Raw genomic sequence first — 19,424 nt, 5'->3', positions numbered from 1 at the left:
CTTGGATGGAATGGGGATATTCTCTTGATCCTCAAATCGTGTCCGTTCATCGTACATCTTGCGGTAAGAAACCATTTTAAATACTTTTATTTTAAATTAAATATGAATAGTACCTAATGAAAACTGACCGTACGATATACAATAAACAGACAAGATTTGAGGATCCCCAAGATCCTCATAAAGAAGATCCAGAGAGGATCCTCCTAATCTTAGATGTGCCATGGTTGAATGAGGAAAAGTCACTTCTACTCAACAAAAATTGAGGTTTTAGCTATGACTCACTTTCACTACCACAAATTTCAAAAGAGATTATATTCACACACCCCAAATTACTTCCCTCACACCTTTTTGTTTTTTTAATATTTTTTGACACACTACTAACACTTGATAAAAAAAATTAAAAAGTTAAAAAGGTGCGAATAAAATAATTTAAAGTATGTGAATATAATCTCTTTTTGAAAAAACAAAAATGAAAATAACTCCTTGATTGGTGAGCCAAACATGATTAAATAAGGTAATACTAAGATACACAAATATTGATACAAATTCTATGATGTTCTAGAGGAACCTAAAGCCTAATCCACCAGAAGAAACCCTAGGTAGCTCTAATTTCCGGAAATGGATCCTCTCCGGATCCCTTCCACCTAATTCTCCTCATCAAACAATCCAAACCCTTGAAATTTGATCCAACGGCTAAAGTTATTATAACTTTTAGAGTGGGCCCTTGTTTTTAGCCGTTGGATCAAATTTCAATGGTCCGGATTGTTTGATGAGAAGGACTAGGTGGAAGGGATCCGGAGAGGATCATTTTCCCTACTTTCCAATTGATTGGGATGACTATTGGGGATGATGTATAAGCTTCAGTTTAATTAGTCTAAGCACGCCTTTCGTAGTATTATAATTTTTTTGTTCTTTTCCAAAAGTTCATCTTCTACGCTTGCCTTATTTTTTTATTTTTATTTTTTTTAATAAACAATATTATTACACTAAGGGGGAGGAGTTGAATTAGTCTCACAATGGGCTAGCAAGTAATGTGGCTCATATTCACCTTTGGCAAGAATCGAATCTAAGACCTCTCATTTATAAGTGAAGATGAATACCACTAGACCCAGTACTAAGTGACACCTACCTTAATTTCATGGGACTAGTTTTTCTTTCATGGAACTAGTTGGACTTGGACTCTCATGCATAGACTTGACAATTTCTTACACGACCTGTTAATACGACACGAAAACGACATGAAAATAACGGGTTTTAGATCAATACAATAATTAATCGGGACATTATCGGGTTACACAATAAGAACAGGTTTACACATGGGTAACCCGTGGATAACCCATTTCGACACGTTAAGAAAAAAGTACTTTTTTTTAGATGAAGTACGATATTCATTGAATAGTGAAATACATACAAAATCGAGGATAGGGTGCTAACAGTGGCCTCAATAAATCCCTTGCCGAGGCTTTCAACCTTATCACCATGAGAACATCACCTTCCACCTGCACGCGTTCTGTACCCCAGTTTCGAGAAAACATAGATGCTGCCCTTGCAGCAGCAACCTCTTCATGCATCGTCAATCGACCCCAGTCTCCTAGACCACCATTGCAACCATGAAATCTCCTGATGAATTTCTTACCACAATCCCCATACCTCTATACGAACCATTCTCATCCCAAGCAGCATCAGAGTTACACTTTATCCAACCAAAACCTAGGTGCTACCATTTCTGAACTTTTAAACTTATAAAAAGAACTTACTATAAATTACAATACCCATAGTGCATATATTGTATATTAAATATATATTATTGTATTGTTATTCTATATAAGTTAAAACGAATTAAGTTTTTATTTATTTATTTATTTATTTTTATTATGAGAGTTTCTTGTTATTATTACTGGAATAAATTTTACTTGACATTTTGTGTAAAATTCAAATCAACTAGTATAGTATAGGCAAAAGACAACTTTCAATTTTAAAGTCAACGACATAACAAATATTTTTACTCTCTCTCTCTCTCTCTCTCATTCAGTCATAGTCATAAATGTTTTATCATCTTAAAACTGAGATGTTAAAATATATATAAATATATCTAATACATGAAAAAAAAAAATTATAACAATTAATTACAAGTGTGAAAAAAAAATGTGAAAAGGGCGCTCATGATTGAATTGATAGGTACATCTTCATTTGAATTTTTAAAACCATACAAACCCTCATGAATAATATTTTTAAGGGAGTTCAAAATAAATAATGAATAAAAATCATTAATGTACAACTGTGAAGAATGTAAATGAATATATAAACACTTAAGATTGCATCATCTATGCTTAGAGATGGTTATATCTTCATTTAAATTTTTAAAACCCTCCAACCTCATGAATAGTGTTTTTTATTTGAGTGCGAAATTAATAAAACTCATAATAATTATTATAGATGTGACAACACGTCCTTAATTTTAAGTTTTATAAATTTTAAAATAATGATTGTACTAAAATGCCCTTATAGGCGAGGATGTTTAACTTTCGTTGACCATTCGAAGTCACAATTAATGTTTCCAAATAGATCTTGAAGCTACGAACGCATAAGCGAAAACTGTTTACGAGTCCGGATTATAACGGTATAGTTACGGACATTTGAAATTGTTTACTCAAATTTTAGTTTATAAACTAATTAAACTCCCACCATGTGGGAATTGTAACCAATCAAATTAAAGGGGGAAGGACCAATCAGAAATTAGAGGAGAGAGAGTTAGACAATTAGGAGAGGGGAGAGAAAGCTCCCAGCCTTCCCTTTCCGTCGACCTATCCATGTACCCACCCAACCAAATTCCAGGGGTTTCCGCCATTTTTCTCGTTGAACCAACATCATCCAACACCTGCAATCTCTTTCACAACCTCCCCTCTACCATCTCTACTCAAATTCGAAGGTTTTTAACTCCAAAACCGTGTAGAACCTCACGGAGCACCAGTGCTCAATGGTGATTCCTCCGTTCCGGCTAGTTTCACCACCCACCACCACCCCTAATCAACTCCCCTTGGACCTAGGAACAAGACCCAACCAGCAATAGGGGCGTTGGAACATCGGACAAGTTGAATCAACAAACACCCATTTTAGGGTTTTCGACAGGTTTGTGGCAATTGGAGGCTTTTTCTGGCCAAATTGGACTTGGCCACATGTATAAAACTTGCTCTAGTCATTGAGATCTTCATTTTTTGTGAAATTTGAGAATTTTTAGAAATAGTTGATTTTTTCAGCGAGTCAGGGCAACCGGCAGCCGTGTGCGGTGGCGCGTGGACCGAGGTACCCCCTGACCTTTCTAGGCTACATTTGATACCCCAATTCTATATGTGAAGTCTGATTGATAAAATCTCATCATTTGAACATAGTTTTGATAAATACCACCACTTAATTCTTATATGAATTGATGATCTAACCGTTGAATCATCACCAAACCTTAATATATTATAGTGCGTAATATTTGAGGACAATAGGAACCTACGGATTGGGAATTCAACGTACGGATCTTCCCAAATTAGATTTGTAAGTTCGTAAAATAAAATGTCGGCCGCCACTTAATTTTAGCAATTGGCAGAGATTCGACCGTTGGATCATTCCGAAACTTTAGGATGTTATTCTAGAAGCTTATTAAAACTCTTAGGAAGTTACGGATCAGAAATCCGAGGTGCGGATCTTCCGGATTGAGTTACGTAAGGTTGTGGACCCTATCGTTAACCTTTGACTGACGGTTGACTTTTGGTCAATGGGTTTCAAATTATTCTAGAACGTCCTTGGGGATGTGTTTTATGTAAGTTACATGTTCTATCAATAAGAATTCTGAGACGTGATTTGATAATTGTTCTAGGCGCCAATCATTTTGAGACACCTCGATATTCGTGCTAGGGAGTTGTAGCGCGGACCTCAAGTAAATGGGTCTTTTCCTTTTTATAGTATGTATATATAAACTTTATAGTTTCCATCAATGCTTTTGAATTGATTTATGTATATCATGCCATGATTAAATAATGTTGTAAGATATGTTGCACTGTTGTGAAATGCCAAAATTATCCTACGGAATGCGCAGGTAAGTTCAGGTAAATTTATTATGTTGGTTAGAATTATTGCATCATTATGGAATGTTTATATTCATGTAGTGCTTATCATAACTGCACCCCGATGTTCGTGCTCCCGTCTCGTGCCAAGCCTAGTCCTTCACGTGATGTTCACCTCCCACACCGCAAGCTTGCCTTGGATCCAAGTAGATGCTAGCCCTGTCGTGCAGGTCGCATTAAGTGACTCCGAATCATAGGTGACTGCGCATAGCGCTAGTCTTCACATGATCGTATCACTAGAGCATATATTATTACACCTAGCCCTATCGTAGAAGTCGTATTAAGCGACTCCGACTCATGTGTTAACATAGATTGATGAGTAATAGGTGCAGTTGTACAGATCGCATTAGGCGACTCCGACTTGCATGCTTATATAGATTGTTGAGCACCTGATTTTACTTATATTACTGTTGAGATTGTGAAATTTGGGATGTCATGCCTTATTTACGTTTTGCAGGCTACGATGAGTATCTTCATATTATACGCAGTATGTATATTTTGGAAGCTATACATGTTTTACGACGAGGGGTTATAACATTTTCAAAGGTTTTTATTAAAACTTTATTTTCAGGCCTACTCACCCTTATTTTTCACCCTTCTAGGTTCTAGTAGCAGAGTTTTCGTACCGACGAGGATTAATGGCAAATCTTGGGGTAGACGGTTACCTTCGATGGTATAATTTCTCACCATATTTTACTGTATTGTACTTATGCTCTATCATCACGTATGAATTGGGTTCATTCCCGCTCACAACGCACTCTTGTATTTAGGCACTTTTAGGTTTAAATTTTTTCACATTTCCACATCACTACACTTTATGGCTTCTTCACCCTCCAAGTGTCGGCCAACACAGTTTGATTCGAAGTCCAGGTCGGGGAGTGTCAGTAGAAGTGTGAAAAATGTAAAAAAAAAATATACAATCACTCAAGCTTTACAACTTTCATAAAGAGTTCAACTCTACAATCCAACACCATAATCCATAAACCTTAGATTCAAATTTAACCGTTGATTATTTTTGTGACTATAGTGGCGGAATTCAGAGTTAAGTCATTCACGAAAGTTGTAAATCTCGTCATTATGAGCGTTTATATAAATATATATTTTTTATTTTTTACACTCCTACACAATTAAAAAATTATTAAAAAACCTTATTTAAACAATAACCATAGGATTTAGTCTCACTTATGTGAGATTAAATCGTTACCGTTGGATTCTATCTCACTTATTTATTAATTTAAAATATATTTCTTTTAACGGGTAAGGGTAACGGCTCGGGTCATATTACCTGTTAATATTAACGGGTCAATTTTGAGTTGGGTTGTATTACCTGTTTGTTTTAACGGACGTTCACGACCCAATAAAATATCATGTTCACGAAAACGATACGAACACAAAATACACGACACGAATAACGACCTCATGCAACACTTAGAGCATTTCCACCTGTGCTAAGGGCACCCCAGGCTATTCACTATTTAATCCATCCAGTGAACAGTAACTGCCTTTTGCATCTCCATCCTACATTGAATAGCCCTGACAATAGGCAATAAAATATAAGTATTTTTTTTAAAAAATAATACAAAATAATTTTATTTGTAATTTCGGATAAGATTTTTAATCGGACTCGTTGTACCACTTTCTATTAATTTTTTTTTTTTTTTTTAATTCTTTCCTTTCACATGGTGTAGCACACCATTTCAAAACCTTTATTATTATTATTATTTTTTCCTTCTTTTCACATGGTGCCAATGCACCAGGATCAGGATCATTCCAAAAGCTTTGTGTTTTTTTTTCCTTCCTTTTTCAAGCTCAGCAGCTCTCTCTCACTTGAGCTCTGGAGGCAGGGCCTCAAACTCTGACAACATCAATAGCCGATCTGTGCAAAAATTCACAGTTTTTCACTTGGTTAAGTAGGTAAAGGATCGCCAACTGCTTAGTTAAAATCTCTCTCTCTCTCTCTCTCTCTCTCTCTCTCTCTCTCTCTCTCTCCCAAAAACAAATCCCAAATCGTGCAATCTGGGTGAGGGCGAAGGTGGTGTGGGGTGCGACGGTAGCTACGGCGGATGAGGGATTGGATCTCTCCCATTTATTTGTGGGTGTATCATTAGCCTCGGCAATGAACTCCGGCGAGAGCCGTTGAGTTCGAAGGCTGGATTTTACAGTTTTTTTATTTTTTATTATTTTTCTACTTTTTTTATTAATTTTTTACATTTTTTTATTAATTTTTTACATTTTTTTATTAATATTTATATTTTTATTAATTTTATATTGTGGTTTACGTCGTCCTAACGTCAGCCTTCTGTCACGTTGCCTTCGGGCTGGCAACTCGTGCCAGGCCTCTTCCTCGGGCCGGGCCTATCCCTCGGGTTGCCACACGCTGGACCAAATCCGTCGGACTTTCTAGCCCTGTTCACTCACCTGTCCCTCGGGCTCCAGCACTCTTAAAGGTCAGTGCATATTGTTCAGTAAATTTGGCAGGCCATAACTTCTGATGCTTCTAAATGATTATTAAAACTTTAGGAAAGTAAAAATAATGAGTGGGAAGTGCACCGATAGATGACTATGGGAGGTAAGAGTAGAGGGAAAGCCTATTGAAACGTTAGGGCTGATTTGATGACCAGTTCGCTTTTAATTTTTATTTTTCGGGATAGAAAGAATGGAAGAAATGAGAAAAGGGGAAGGATAAGCGGAAGTAGAGAGAAAGAGGCAGAAGTGAATGAAATTACATGAAAATAAAAACCTGTGGGTGAAAATAATTTCAAATTGTTTTCAATTTTTAGTTTTCATTTCCTACATTTTTTTCCACTTACTTTTTCCTTTATATGTGGGACAAAATATGAGAACTAAAAATTCAAGCCGAAATGGTACCGAATACGTTTTCATTGTTCATCTCTACAAATGTTTCCCAATTAAAGCTATAATGTCCATACGATCACTAAAATGCAAATTCAATTGCTTGTTTTCATTTTCTAAAAATATTCTCATAAGACATTGTCAAACGAGTCCTAAAATCTTTCCGACTTGTTATTGTTAATTGACAAGAGGGATATCACTAAATTTGGTGGTTTTGCCCTTTGGCATGTCTCGGGGGAGAGAGAGAGAGGAGGAGGGGGGGTGAATGATTGGACCTTTGCTGTTAAAGCTTAAAATATTATCCATACATTGACCATGAGAAAAAAGCATATCCTTCACTTTTGGAAAGAAAATTACCACTAGTGACCTAAGCACAAGTTTAGACTGTTCACGTTTCTCGTATACACCATGGTGTAAGGAAAATCGTAGTCACTCACCGTTTGATTTTAATCCAACCGTGGATGAAAAAGTAAAACAACAGAAATTAAATGATCGTCAACCATTAAATTAAGATCGAACGGTGGGAGACCACGAATTTCTTAAACCCCGATATCTAAGAGAACAAGATTGTTCATAAAATTTCATTTGTTTTGGTTTGAATTGGGTGTACAATAGTCTCTCACAATTACACATTTAAACCGTCAACTTATAGCTAAGCATAATCTCGGTACTCATTAGAGCATCATTTGACATTAGCTGAAAAATACGAAGAATTTGTAGCTCAAATGGTTTACGACATTTACTCGTGTCCTCGAGGACCTATGTTTGATTCCCTTTTGCTTGTATCAAAACTAAAAACACTACCTGAGGACAGTATTTGTCTTGCCTAGCACAGATTGTTTCCAACACATGCATAGAAAGAAATCATTTGATAGCATATGAGCATCTAGTATCATACATTGCCTCTGATAGTTCAGAAAATTCTTTATAATCTAACTTTTCCCAACTCTCTGAACGTCGTAACGTCTTATAACCCACGTAAAACTAACCCAAACGAATTGCAAACCAAAATCGAATCGAATTGTATAGCATCTTCAGAAAAGTTTCTTTGGGGACATATCAGGAATCTCCTGATCTAATCAATCATGTAAGATTCAGAAAAGAAAAAATAAATCACCAAAACCTTGTCTGCATAGTTGCTATATTCAAATAAAATCTAGTAAACAATTCGATAAAGACAAATGTAAGAATCCTCTCTCACTCTATCCCCTCGCCCGTCCCCATCCCGCCTCTCCCTCTCCCTCCATGTTCAACACTATCTGTTGAATTGAAGCTCATGTATCGTATAATTTGAAAGCAATTGCTTTGCGCCTAAATACTACTAGTTCGTGCAGTCAAATCCATGACAAATAGAAAGCCAGATTACCAAGATCAGAAGTAGGAGGATTCCGAAAACGACCAACTTTATCTTCATGTTTTGATACCACATTTTCCTTCTCATTTGTGTCCCCTTATTTTTGTAATCTTGGGCCTGAAAAATGCAACAAGCAAACTTATTCAGCACCTAAGAGTTTAATACATATGACAGGTAAAACGGCAGGGTTGCACTTGCCTCCACTTACCTGAGAACGAAGATCTTCAGTCTTGTCAACAAGAACAGTCAGGTTTTCCCCTCTATCAATAGCCTGAAAAGCATGTGTAGGTGGAATAAGCATGAAATGCAACATCTACGGCCTGGTTAATTGGTGCAATGGATCATATAATGCAAGGTTTATACATCCCAGATGTTGACTCTGACTGGTTTATATATCCCAGATGAAGACTGCGAAAAAAGAAGCCATATTGTACTAATCTCACTAGAATGAATAACCAAAGTTGTGACGGGAAACTCTTTTCTGTTTTAAGTGTTTATTGGGATGGACAACCAAGAGTCTCAATTTACTAATTGTGGTAAGTTGTACAATGAGAAGGATATGCCTAGTAGAAGGAACCATGAATTCGTACAAATGCTAGTAGCATGGGGGTACCTAGTTTGCAAACAAGTAAAGTACTCCAACCACCACTAGAGTATAGTACAAACACATGGACCTCCCATACGACTATAAGAATTATATATAGTCGAGTAAACTTCAAAGAGCTGACATAACAGAGTGATAATATGTATAGCACCACAGCCAGCAATGTAAATCATGACAGAAGCCCCCGTACCCCAGTCTAACAGCCTATGGCACCTGTGAACTACAAAATCACACTCAAAGAGAGAGACAAACAAACCAACAAGGTCACCTTGTTTCTTTATATCTTCAAAAGATTCTCCGTGCATTTTTACTCTCTAAAGCTATGGATCTGCCATTTTTTATGACCACCGCCACCACCATGAATAGGTGTCACACATTAATGATGAAGCCATTCGACACCACCACTATGAGGTCACATCTCTTTCTACTACAAATAACTGCTAGTCATTAGATACCCAGTGATGGAAGGAGTCGGAGACGAATAGAGAGAGAAGATGGTTGCTTAGATTTTCACCCATTGTGTGGTCACCAATCTAATATATGTGTAGTTTATATACGGTGCTTCATATATTTTTGAAGGGTTAAGTTCAACAACTTACTTGGTTAAGGCCTTACGTGTACTAGCACAAAAAAACAAAACAGAAAGAACTGCATTTAGATGCAGACGGTATATCAATAACTAAAAGCATTCGTACTTTAACATTGAATCCACGCACTATATCTGAGAACAGACACTGTACCTTGTCAATATTCTCTAACATTATACTTTTAACTTCTGAAACTTGCGCCTTCACTTTCAATAGCTTTTCAATCTCTTCTGCATGATCAATTATATACTTCATGTGCTCTTTCATTATTGGTCTGTAATTTTCAAATTCATCTTAGTTTCCATTTGAACAAAAAAAAAATTCTCAAAAGCATAGGGTTACTTGAGCATAACCTATCATGATTCATGAATGAACATACCCAAATTCCTTGTTAAGACTTTTGGCAATAGCCGTATCTGCTTTACCACCCCCATATCTTTTTTTGAAGTCAGCTCTCACTCGTTCTAAAAATGCAATCGATATCTGCTTGCCAACAGAGTCTTTGGCAACAACACAGTATGCTGCAAATTCCATAGAACACGAGATAACAGGTTTGACCTTCCCCAAAAGATATTTCACAGATTGAAATTATGTTGATTTGGGCACACACATAGATGCATCAACAGACTACAGAACATAACAGATTGTACCACTAATTCGTTAACATCCATTTCATACAGAAGCTAAGACTATCTCCAGCATACTGTCTAGTCTTAATACTGATATAATTTAAAGTCACACACAACATTTATTGAACCGAACATTTGTGTGCAAACAGTATTAGCATGAAACATAATAAAAGAAAAATAAGGATGTTGAAATGGCTCAACCCCAAGCTTGTGCTTTGCTTAGTTGAGCTCACAGGTAATCTCAAGGGCCAACTAATATGCACAAGGCTAGAACTGATACAACATTTTGCCTTTTTAGTTTAAGGAAGGCCAAAAGCCTAGATTTGAGAGTCCAACTCTCAGTGTATGTACTCTTACCAACTAAGCTACGAGCCTCCCCGAACTGATTCTAAATTTGATTGAGTCATATAATAGCTACCTATTTTCATAAAGTGAGGGATCCAAAATAAGGGGCAGTCAATTAAATTCTGGGTTGCATCCTAAGGAAGTGCATGGTGTAATGCGGAGGTACAGGTTCCACTACTAAATGAACGAAAATGATGAATGGTGTAATGCATCAAAACACCAGTTGAATGAATTTTCAGCATCTCAATGCCGAAGAGCGTTGATCACATTTACTATTATTCAAATGGTATTTAAAGTACTTCCTTCTTCTTCATCTAATATTTATGCAAATATCATCAAGTTCCTTCCTTTTCAACAATTCAACCTACTCTACTCACCAAAACTCACCTGATTTCCAAGCCTAGTCAATTGAGCTAAATGCCATGTCTTCTAAATTGTTGAAAACCACAACAAAACAAGACTAAAAATTCGAACTTCTTTCCTTTTTCCACAGATTTTCTCAGCAACCAAACAGCTAAAAACTCAAACTTTACCAAAATCTCCGAAAACCAAGCAAACCCCAGTTCAAAAAGCTCACTAATTTCCAACTTCCCAATACAAACCAAGTAAAACAGATCATAAATCCTCACATTTCTCTGTTTCACATTAGATCCAGCTACTCCCGCATGCAATTCAAGCTCCCGTACTGTTTGTTTCCCGGGAAAACGAAAGAAAATCAAACCAAAACAGAAAGCAAAGAGATTAGTCAGCTGGAACAGAATCGAACCACGCACCGTATCCGTCCTCGACGAGGAAATTGAAGGTGTGGTGATCGCAGTTGTAGGTGAACTTGTTATTGGAGGAAGGCAGTTTCTGGAGACACTGCGCCGCAATCGCCGGGAAGTTGCCGGTGAACTCAGTGTACTCGGCCAGGATCATCGTGCCTCTGGCCACAAAGCTGTAGATGAACGATTCCTGACTCATTTTCTTGCTTCGAGTTGGCGAGTTAGCTCGCACGGAGGTGTGGAAGCAGCAGTAGCAGACAAATCGAAGGCTCTGGTTGGTTCTGTTTCTTTGTAATTAAGTCACTAAAACAGTGGAGCCTCTCTGAAATATCTGGAACTATTTATTATTTTAATTAAATTTAGTTGACGGAGGTGCTGTTTTGGCGCCGGTGATGTTAATTTAATGATTAAGCGTGATTAAAGTGTGTTTAAGAAAATGATTATTGCTGGACTAAAAGTCGTAAGAGTATCTTCAAATGAGATGTTAAAATGTCCAAATCAGCAATAATGGTAACAAAAGATAGCATTAATGTTTTCTAACCGAGAAGCCAAATCTGATGTGTCATAACATGGATTGACATCTCTCCCCATTGCTGCTAAATTTGACAGCACCTTCAAACTTTTTTAAATGCTTTTTAATAATTTTTTATTGGTTTAAACCATTATCCTTTTGTTTCTTTTCATTCTCAATGCAAAGAAAATATATATGAATTATTATTTTATGTTTAGAATTTGACATATCGGTTGGAGATTAAAAGTTTAAAAGATGCCAAAGTGCCATGTAAGTCTTCAAATTTAAATTTTAGGTTTAAAATTTGACATCTCCTTTGGAGATGGTCTAAAGCATCTCTCCGCTTTAACCGGTGAAGAGTTGAATTGTTGGTAATGCCCCTATTTAGGCGCAAGTGGACTCTGTGGACTGCAACACAATTCGCTATCCATGTCTGTAGTGGAGAGTATTCTCAGAAACACAACCCATTACCGAATCAAAAACAGCCCGCGACATCGTTGCATGCACACCTAGCGTTTGTTGCCTTTCCCTCATTATTCAAAATTTTAAATTTTGGGTAAGTAGCATTTACCACAATAGTGGAAATGTGTTAAGCCCTTGCACGACAGCATGAGTTTGAACTCCGTCAATAGCTAACATAACATCTAACATTTGCCTTTTGAAACTTTCTTTTAGTCTCACTTACCATGTGAAAAACTAAATTTGTCTAACATCTCTTACCATGCTAGCAGAGATGAGCTATTGCAGTTGGCACAGTATGAATCTGTAGGCTACCAGTATGGACGTAAATGAGTGAAATGGCTCGATATTGGCAATTTCAAGAGATTAAACAAATCAATTTTAGCGAAAAAAATAAAATTAAAGGGGTAGCATTAGTGTGAAAATCAATAAATAAGCTCGAGAAATAACCAAACAAAAACAGTCAAAGTTATTGAATGCTAAGAAAAGTCCACCCATCCTTGGATGGCAAGGGCAAGGGCAAGAAAATTGCCCAAAACCCACCAAATGTGGCTCGAGTGTATGCCTGGCAAACGGGTCATGTTTTCTGTGTTTCATATCGTTTTTGTGTAACACCTGTTATCTTATTGGGTTGTGTCGTGTCACACCCGTTATTTTAACAGGTCATGTTACTTTACCCAACAGGTAAAATAAACCGACCCGTTAAGAAAAATATTTTTTTTCTTCTTTAATTTGCACATGCCACATTGCCACATAAATATTACTTTAAAACATAAAAACACATTTGTCGTTAAGTACTACATCTACACTCCAAAATGATAGCCTAATAAATAAAAAAAGCATCAATACACTACTAGTCTACTACAAAATATCAAATCTGCAAGGATATGCAAAATGAATGAGTTTTTCTACTTTCCAAAGCCTTTTGTTTCCAAAGAAAAATGGGTGAGAAGACAAATTGGTCGATAAGGAAAAATGTTGCTTTGCTTGACACGTGGCAAGACGAGAGTTATTAAAAATCTCGTAGGAAATATAAAGCAACAATGATATCAACAACAAATTGAGTTACACAAAAAACAATTACAGTTCAAAATGAATAGTAAAAACAAAGGAAAATTAATGAAAATAGCTTGAAAACTTTCAATTTTAACGATATAGACCAAATAAAGGGTAAAGTAAATAATACCATGATTGATTTTTTTAATGTAAAAATATAATTTTTCGTTAAAATAAACAGTACATAAGGCTTTTCATTAAAGTGTCACGAAAACAATTCAACTATCTTACCGTTTTGGTAAACACACACTTTCAAAAGTCGATCACAAAACTCACTACATTTACATGCGGCAATCTCAAAGTCCCACTCCGCCAAGTGCCTGCCGACCCAACAAACACTCAAAATTCGAAATTTGAACTTCCGCTCCTCCTCCTGTTCCTCCAAGTCCGACTGAACTGAAACCCCCAAAATTCAAACAACACACAACACAAACAAACATCAGAAAATCAGAACTCGTCATCTGATCTGGTCCCAATCCCAAATGGCCGCCGCCAACTCTTCTGATCCCTCGATTCCCTCCACTCCTCTCCCTGCCCCTGCTCCTCCACTCTCCTCCGTACGGCGGCTCCTCTTTTTTTATCTTCCCATTTATTTCTCTTTATTCTGTATTTTCTTTTTTATGTATCTTTTTAAAATGTTATGAACTTGGAACAATAATTCTGTGTGATTGCAGAGTAAGGAGAATGCGACTCCGATTGGCTCCAAGCTTGCGGTAACCTTTTATTCTTGTTGCAAATTTTATTTTATTTTATTTTTATTTTTATGTATTTTGTTTAGGGTTTTGAGAATTCTTACCGAAAGAATTAGAAAAACCCAGATTGTTACGATGTTATGTTTAAAGCTGTTTTTAATTTGGTCACGATGTTATGTTTGTTAATAGGAATTGAATGAATCGAGGTCTGAGCTACTTGTTAGAATTCAAGGGTTGAAGCAGGTTAAACAACTGACCACTACTTTCTCTCATCCGATCATGGAATGGTGTTTGTGCCTAATTTTCCTGTTTACTGATCTGGGTAATTAGGATTTGCAAAGTTGGAGGTTAAAGTTAGACACTCAAGTGAAAGTCTATCGCGACGTAAGTGTTTATATAATTTTTTTATATACTTGAGCAGCATGCATTTGGATTCAGTTTATAGTTAATCTTGGTGGGATGATTTGTTTTTGCTAATGTATGTGTGGTTAATGTACGAATTGGGTGCCTCTTCGTTGGAAAGTAAGATGATTTAGTCGGAGAGTTAATTCAATTGAGGTCTTTCTTTGATCACTGAATCAAAGTTTACCAAAAGTTTTTTTTTTTTTAATGCATTTTAATAATTAGCTTTTGGAATTCTTACGTTTATTATCTTAGTTGATGATGTTTTGTGTTGTGTTTAGGCGTGCATAGAGAGAGAGGGTGGGGCGGGTGTCGAATCGGTGTGATTCAACTTTTAACCTGTTGAGAACACTTACAAGTTAGTTCAACAAACCATTTCCTTTGTTCATATTCTGAAACTCGGACAAAACCACAACTGTTGGTGTTTCCCATTGATACTTGATATCTATAAATCACACGTTTCTGATGTATAGAAGGTGATTGAAATGGCCAAAAGTACAGAAATTGGGTTGTGCTTCAAACTTGGATGCAAATAGTAAATACGAGTAAGCTTTGTTGAATGTGTTTTTTCGTTATATCGAGTCTCTCTTCTGATTGGATTGGAGCTAAAACTTTGCTCATACTTGTATTGCTTTCTTCTTGCAAGTTTTGACCATGTTCAACTCTTGATGCAACTCTCTTCCTTAATGCAGGAGCTTTCAGAACTCAAGAAATCCCTCAACACTGAAGTGGATCAACTTCGATCTGTAAGTTGTGCTCCAGCGATCAATCTTTGTCAAATTTCATTTTGAAATGTGATCGTTTACGCTAACATAAGTCATTGAACTGAAAATAGGAATTTCAAGAACTGAGGACCACTCTTCAGCAGCAGCAAGAGGATGTTACAACTAGTCTTAGAAACTTGGGGGTTTGTTCTCATACACTGCTTGTGGGTGTGTCTTTCTGAGTTAAAAAAGTTAGTATAAGAGCTGGATTAACGTCTTATTAATTTCTGCAGCTGCAGGATGTCTCAGGAGAGAAAAAAGAAGCCCAAGATACCGAAGAATCAAATGTTTCAACCGAGGTGGATGAAGCCAAAGAAGCTGAAAGCTAGATTGATTTTTCCCCTGAGCATGCATGGCACGCGTTCATTCCTGAGCAAAATCTGATTCTTCGTGAATCTGTAATTTGTTATGGTGGTTTAGTTAGAATTTGCCACAACCATGTTGACTTGCTTAACGCACAACTCTTCTCTGAATAAATTATGTAGAATTTTGCTTTTATATCCTCAGTTTAAGCCGCTTTCTATCAGTTTTTCTTCTCTGCTCTCATTTGTGCTTCCCCGTTATTAATATACATCCAATGTGAGATGATTACTCCCTTGTTTTAGGAATGTTTAATATATTATTCTGATTAAACATTTTCCTATCAAAATGTATGTCTTAGAGAAACGATCCAGAGGACGACATTGCTCGTGTTATCCTGTCACGGAGATTGGGCCATCGGCAAGGTGCTTACCATCGGATTATCTTCTGGTGCAGCATATAAATGTACACCACGTGCCGGTACCATCTCATGGTTTTTCGATTTGGTTCTTTAAAGATATGAGGCTCTCTTCTTCATGCGCTAACGCAGAGTTTTCATTCTCCAATGTGAAATCTCTAACACACATCTAGAAAGAACTTAATTATACCTACAATCAATTGAGTGATGAGACGTAATAAGTGTTGTAGGAACATCCATCTCATCAAGATATCCACAGTTTTGGGCCCTTGGCTGTCGGGTCCAAGTTCGGGTCGATAGGGTTGTTGAAGGTGCTGGTGGCAACTCTTATGGTGGTGGTTAAAGGATCTGTATTTGACTGAAATGAGTTGTCCATGTCCTCAGCTAGGCTAAATGCTCATCAAGCAAGCTAAAATTTAATATATGAAGTGGGAAAGTTTCTATTTATTACTTTGGGGGTTCTGTGTATATATCCAAATGAACAATACTTGGCTACTCATCAGTAGGAACTCCTACTCAAAATTTCTCAAAAATGTTCGTTATCAAGTTATAGATTTCGTATTTATAATCAGAACCGTTCAAATTATAAATCTCCCTATAAATATCACCTCTACAAAAAATCAACTAAAAATAATGTCGTTTAGTCATCAAATTGTTTGAAAACAAATTAACGATATTGGTAAAAGCATTACGAACCGTTTGTATAGTTGCTAAAATAGATTGACTAAACGACCTTAGCTTTAATTTATTTTTTGCATAGATGATTTTTACAGTGTGATTCATAGTATGAAAGGTTCTAATCATAAGCACAAAGCTCTATGATTAAAACACTAAAATTTTTTAGTAGGAACTCATACTCATCTTTAAATAGCCAAGTATTGTTCTATCCAAATTTGTTGTATATATACTGCCCTCTTCGTACTGCACATACCACTCCAAAAGCCAAACTAATTTACTATTTATTTATTTTTATTTTTATTTTCTTGAGGTTATGGTTGTTTGAGAGGGAAAGGCCAGAACTTGAATTCAATATGCATTGGGAAGCAACAGATCGATCATTGAGACCTCTCGCAAATGTGAATTGTGATCCACAAAGCTTGTAGTTTGCGTTAAGATGCTGTTTTGGATTAAGTTCCACCTTAATCCAATTTGATCTTCACCCTTTAAGTGTGATTATCACACCATCGTATGATACTATCAGTTCACTTAATGATTATTTTATTATTAAAAATAAATATTGGATCTGTACAATATAAAATATGTCAATTTATTCATTATTCTCATTATAATCTGGTATAAATATGTAGTCTCTTTAGCATTACTCTTATTATAATGTCCAAATTAATAATAACCAATAGCAACCGTCACACTTAAAAAATATCATTAATTGTCTAACACTGGTTTTTATACAATGATACTTTGTATTAGAGTTCAACCAAGTCACACAATAAAGTAACAATAATAATTTGGTATAGCACTCACTATTATGCGAGTCAAACCTACCACCTCTCATCTACAAATTAAGAAAAATAGCACTAAACCACAACATTAGTGCAAAACAACAACTGTTTGAAAGGCTAAATCTGTAAACAAAGATGGTAAAAAATTAATTAACTAACTTTTTTTAGTAAAATACATTTTAACCACTGTGTTTCTCCTCGATTTCAACTTTGCTCACTGTAATTTTTATTTTTGACAATCTAGTCACTGGATTTTTATTTCTTTGACTACTAATTTTACTGCAGGTGTTTACACCACAGCGATTGACTCGCAGCAAAACAAAGTTACGAATGTTTTATAAAATTATTGGATTTTCGAATTTTGAGCATCTTACTTTCACGTAATTCATATTTACAAAGTTCAACAAGCAATGATTGGAGTGGTGATTCGGGACTCCTCTGGACGATGTTTTGGGATCAAGAGGAGAGAGGTATCTGCATCAAGTGCGACGGCTGCTGAGGCTATCTCTATGCTTGAGGGTTGTCTTCTAGCTCGGTAGGAGAATTTGACCCAGGTTGTTGTGGAATCTGATGCCTATCATCACTTGGTTAAAGGAGTCTATTAACCAAGCGACTTGGGAGGCTTTCGCCATGCTGACCTATGTGGTTGACATTGGTGCCTCACTGCATACATGCAGATGGTCTTGGATTCCAAGATCGGGAAATGAAGCAGCGGATTTTGTTGTGTCGTCCCAGGTTCCGGAGATGCGTGACATTATCTGGATAAATAGGCCCTCATCTTCGTTTGCAAGAATTCTAAACAAAGACGGTTTACCTTGCCCCCCGACTTAGTTTATTTTGTGTGAGGATAAGGTGACATTCTTGCTTGTTGTGGCGGTGTCGTTTGTTTTCTCTGTCCTCATGGCTGTGTACCTTTGCTTGCCGGTTGCCGGCTTTCCGTGTATCATCTGCCTTTTGGCCTTGTTTATGATATGATTCATTGGAAAAAAGGGGGGAGAAAGAAAAAAAAAAAAAGCAATTGATATCTCACGGTAAGATGGGCAATATTATTTGTAGTTGTCACTGGAAACCTTGACGTTCAGACCCTCATCAAAAAATTTATTGCAGGATGATTTCAAACTGTGGATCCAGTTGATCTCAGCAGTACACGTTCGACAGCTTATGTGCACCCGCTGCTGAAGATCAACACCGGCCCAATCTGTCTGTGTAAAAACTTCTACATAACTCCAGAATAAGATTGTATAATGTGGAACTCTACTTGGATGAAACCAAGCCCTATAACAAAGTAAAAGCAATCGAATGCAACAAAATAAGTAATTGAGGAGTGATAAATCATGATTAATATATGTATTTCAATGACACATCGAACGTATTGCAAGGGATTTTAAATGCTTAAAAATTTCTTCCTCTAACCTCGCATAAGATGCAGAAACTAAATAATGAGACTCATACCTTCAAAACATTAGATGCCCATTCATGGTGAGAGGGTCTCCAGTCTAGGATTCGTGGGTCAAAGGGGCAGGGGCGGCGAAATAGGGGTCATGGGGGAAAACGTAGAGGATGTGGGAGAAGTTGTTGGGGGGTGGGTTTGGCGAAGGGCGATTAGGGTTGGAGGAGAGAAATAGCCTACATAATTTGCAGGTGGGTTAGAGGCAGGTGGGGTGGGAGAAGGGGATGAAGGAGGTGGGGTGGTTAGAACGGTTGAAGAGGATTTTGGCGAGAAAGATGCAGAGAGTGATAGAGAATGTGAGTGGGAAGTTTTTATTTTTTATTTTTCATTTCTAAATTATTATTTTTTATTTTTAATTAGAGATATGTTAGGATTACATGTAGGTGAGGCTTTGAAAAAAAAATGAACAGCAAAATTTGGTTGTGTGAAATTACATTTCTGCCATATTTCTTATTCATGTTCTGTTTTAATTAGAAGGTTAAACTGATAATTTCAAAGGGTTTTGGTTGACAATGAGTGTTTTATTAATTAGTAGAGATATATGAGATGACTGCTATAGTAAGAACCAAGTAAGAAGCAAGCAACAAGCCAGAAGCTAGAAATGAGCGCGGATCGAAGGGAGGAATGTGACTATTTTAGAGTTTATGTGTCGGAATGAGTGTAA

At 36.6% G+C, this 19,424-nt stretch overlaps 2 protein-coding genes across 2 annotated transcripts; one reads left to right on the top strand and one right to left on the bottom strand.

The window, feature by feature from the left end:
• Window positions 1-8,076: 8,076 nt before the first annotated feature.
• Window positions 8,077-11,559, bottom strand: LOC137731686 (vesicle-associated membrane protein 724). The gene is made up of 5 exons (XM_068470870.2): window positions 11,258-11,559; window positions 9,890-10,031; window positions 9,664-9,784; window positions 8,528-8,590; window positions 8,077-8,436 (listed from the first exon to the last, which is right to left on the bottom strand). The coding sequence occupies exons 1-5, from the start codon at window positions 11,445-11,447 to the stop codon at window positions 8,287-8,289; spliced, it is 666 nt and encodes a 221-aa protein (XP_068326971.1). The 5' UTR covers window positions 11,448-11,559; the 3' UTR covers window positions 8,077-8,286.
• A 1,982-nt stretch (window positions 11,560-13,541) lies between these two features.
• Window positions 13,542-15,630, top strand: LOC137732484 (uncharacterized). Its single transcript, XM_068471799.2, has 7 exons — window positions 13,542-13,831; window positions 13,949-13,987; window positions 14,156-14,209; window positions 14,297-14,350; window positions 15,061-15,114; window positions 15,204-15,275; window positions 15,366-15,630. The coding sequence occupies exons 1-7, from the start codon at window positions 13,757-13,759 to the stop codon at window positions 15,459-15,461; spliced, it is 444 nt and encodes a 147-aa protein (XP_068327900.1). The 5' UTR covers window positions 13,542-13,756; the 3' UTR covers window positions 15,462-15,630.
• Window positions 15,631-19,424: the final 3,794 nt, after the last annotated feature.

This window comes from Pyrus communis, chromosome 16 (genome assembly GCF_041283825.1).
Source record: "Pyrus communis isolate YQ-2024b chromosome 16, ASM4128382v1, whole genome shotgun sequence".
Lineage (NCBI taxonomy): Eukaryota > Viridiplantae > Streptophyta > Magnoliopsida > Rosales > Rosaceae > Pyrus > Pyrus communis.
The sequence above is the reverse complement of the archived record's forward strand: the minus strand, read 5'-3'. Positions and strand labels throughout refer to the sequence as shown.

Bases quoted from the DNA above. Each gene is read 5' to 3' on its own strand.
- LOC137731686 (XM_068470870.2), bottom strand. From the start codon at position 11,447: ATGAGTCAGGAATCGTTCATCTACAGCTTTGTGGCCAGAGGCACGATG. The intron at 10,032-11,257 runs GTGCGTGGTTCG...TGGAATTTGCAG, and splicing joins CCTCGTCGAGGACGGATACG to CATACTGTGTTGTTGCCAAA. The intron at 8,437-8,527 runs GTAAGTGGAGGC...TGCATTTTTCAG, and splicing joins CTGAAGATCTTCGTTCTCAG to GCCCAAGATTACAAAAATAA.
- LOC137732484 (XM_068471799.2), top strand. From the start codon at position 13,757: ATGGCCGCCGCCAACTCTTCTGATCCCTCGATTCCCTCCACTCCTCTC. The intron at 14,210-14,296 runs GTTAAACAACTG...CTGGGTAATTAG, and splicing joins GAATTCAAGGGTTGAAGCAG to GATTTGCAAAGTTGGAGGTT. The intron at 15,276-15,365 runs GTTTGTTCTCAT...TAATTTCTGCAG, and splicing joins CTAGTCTTAGAAACTTGGGG to CTGCAGGATGTCTCAGGAGA.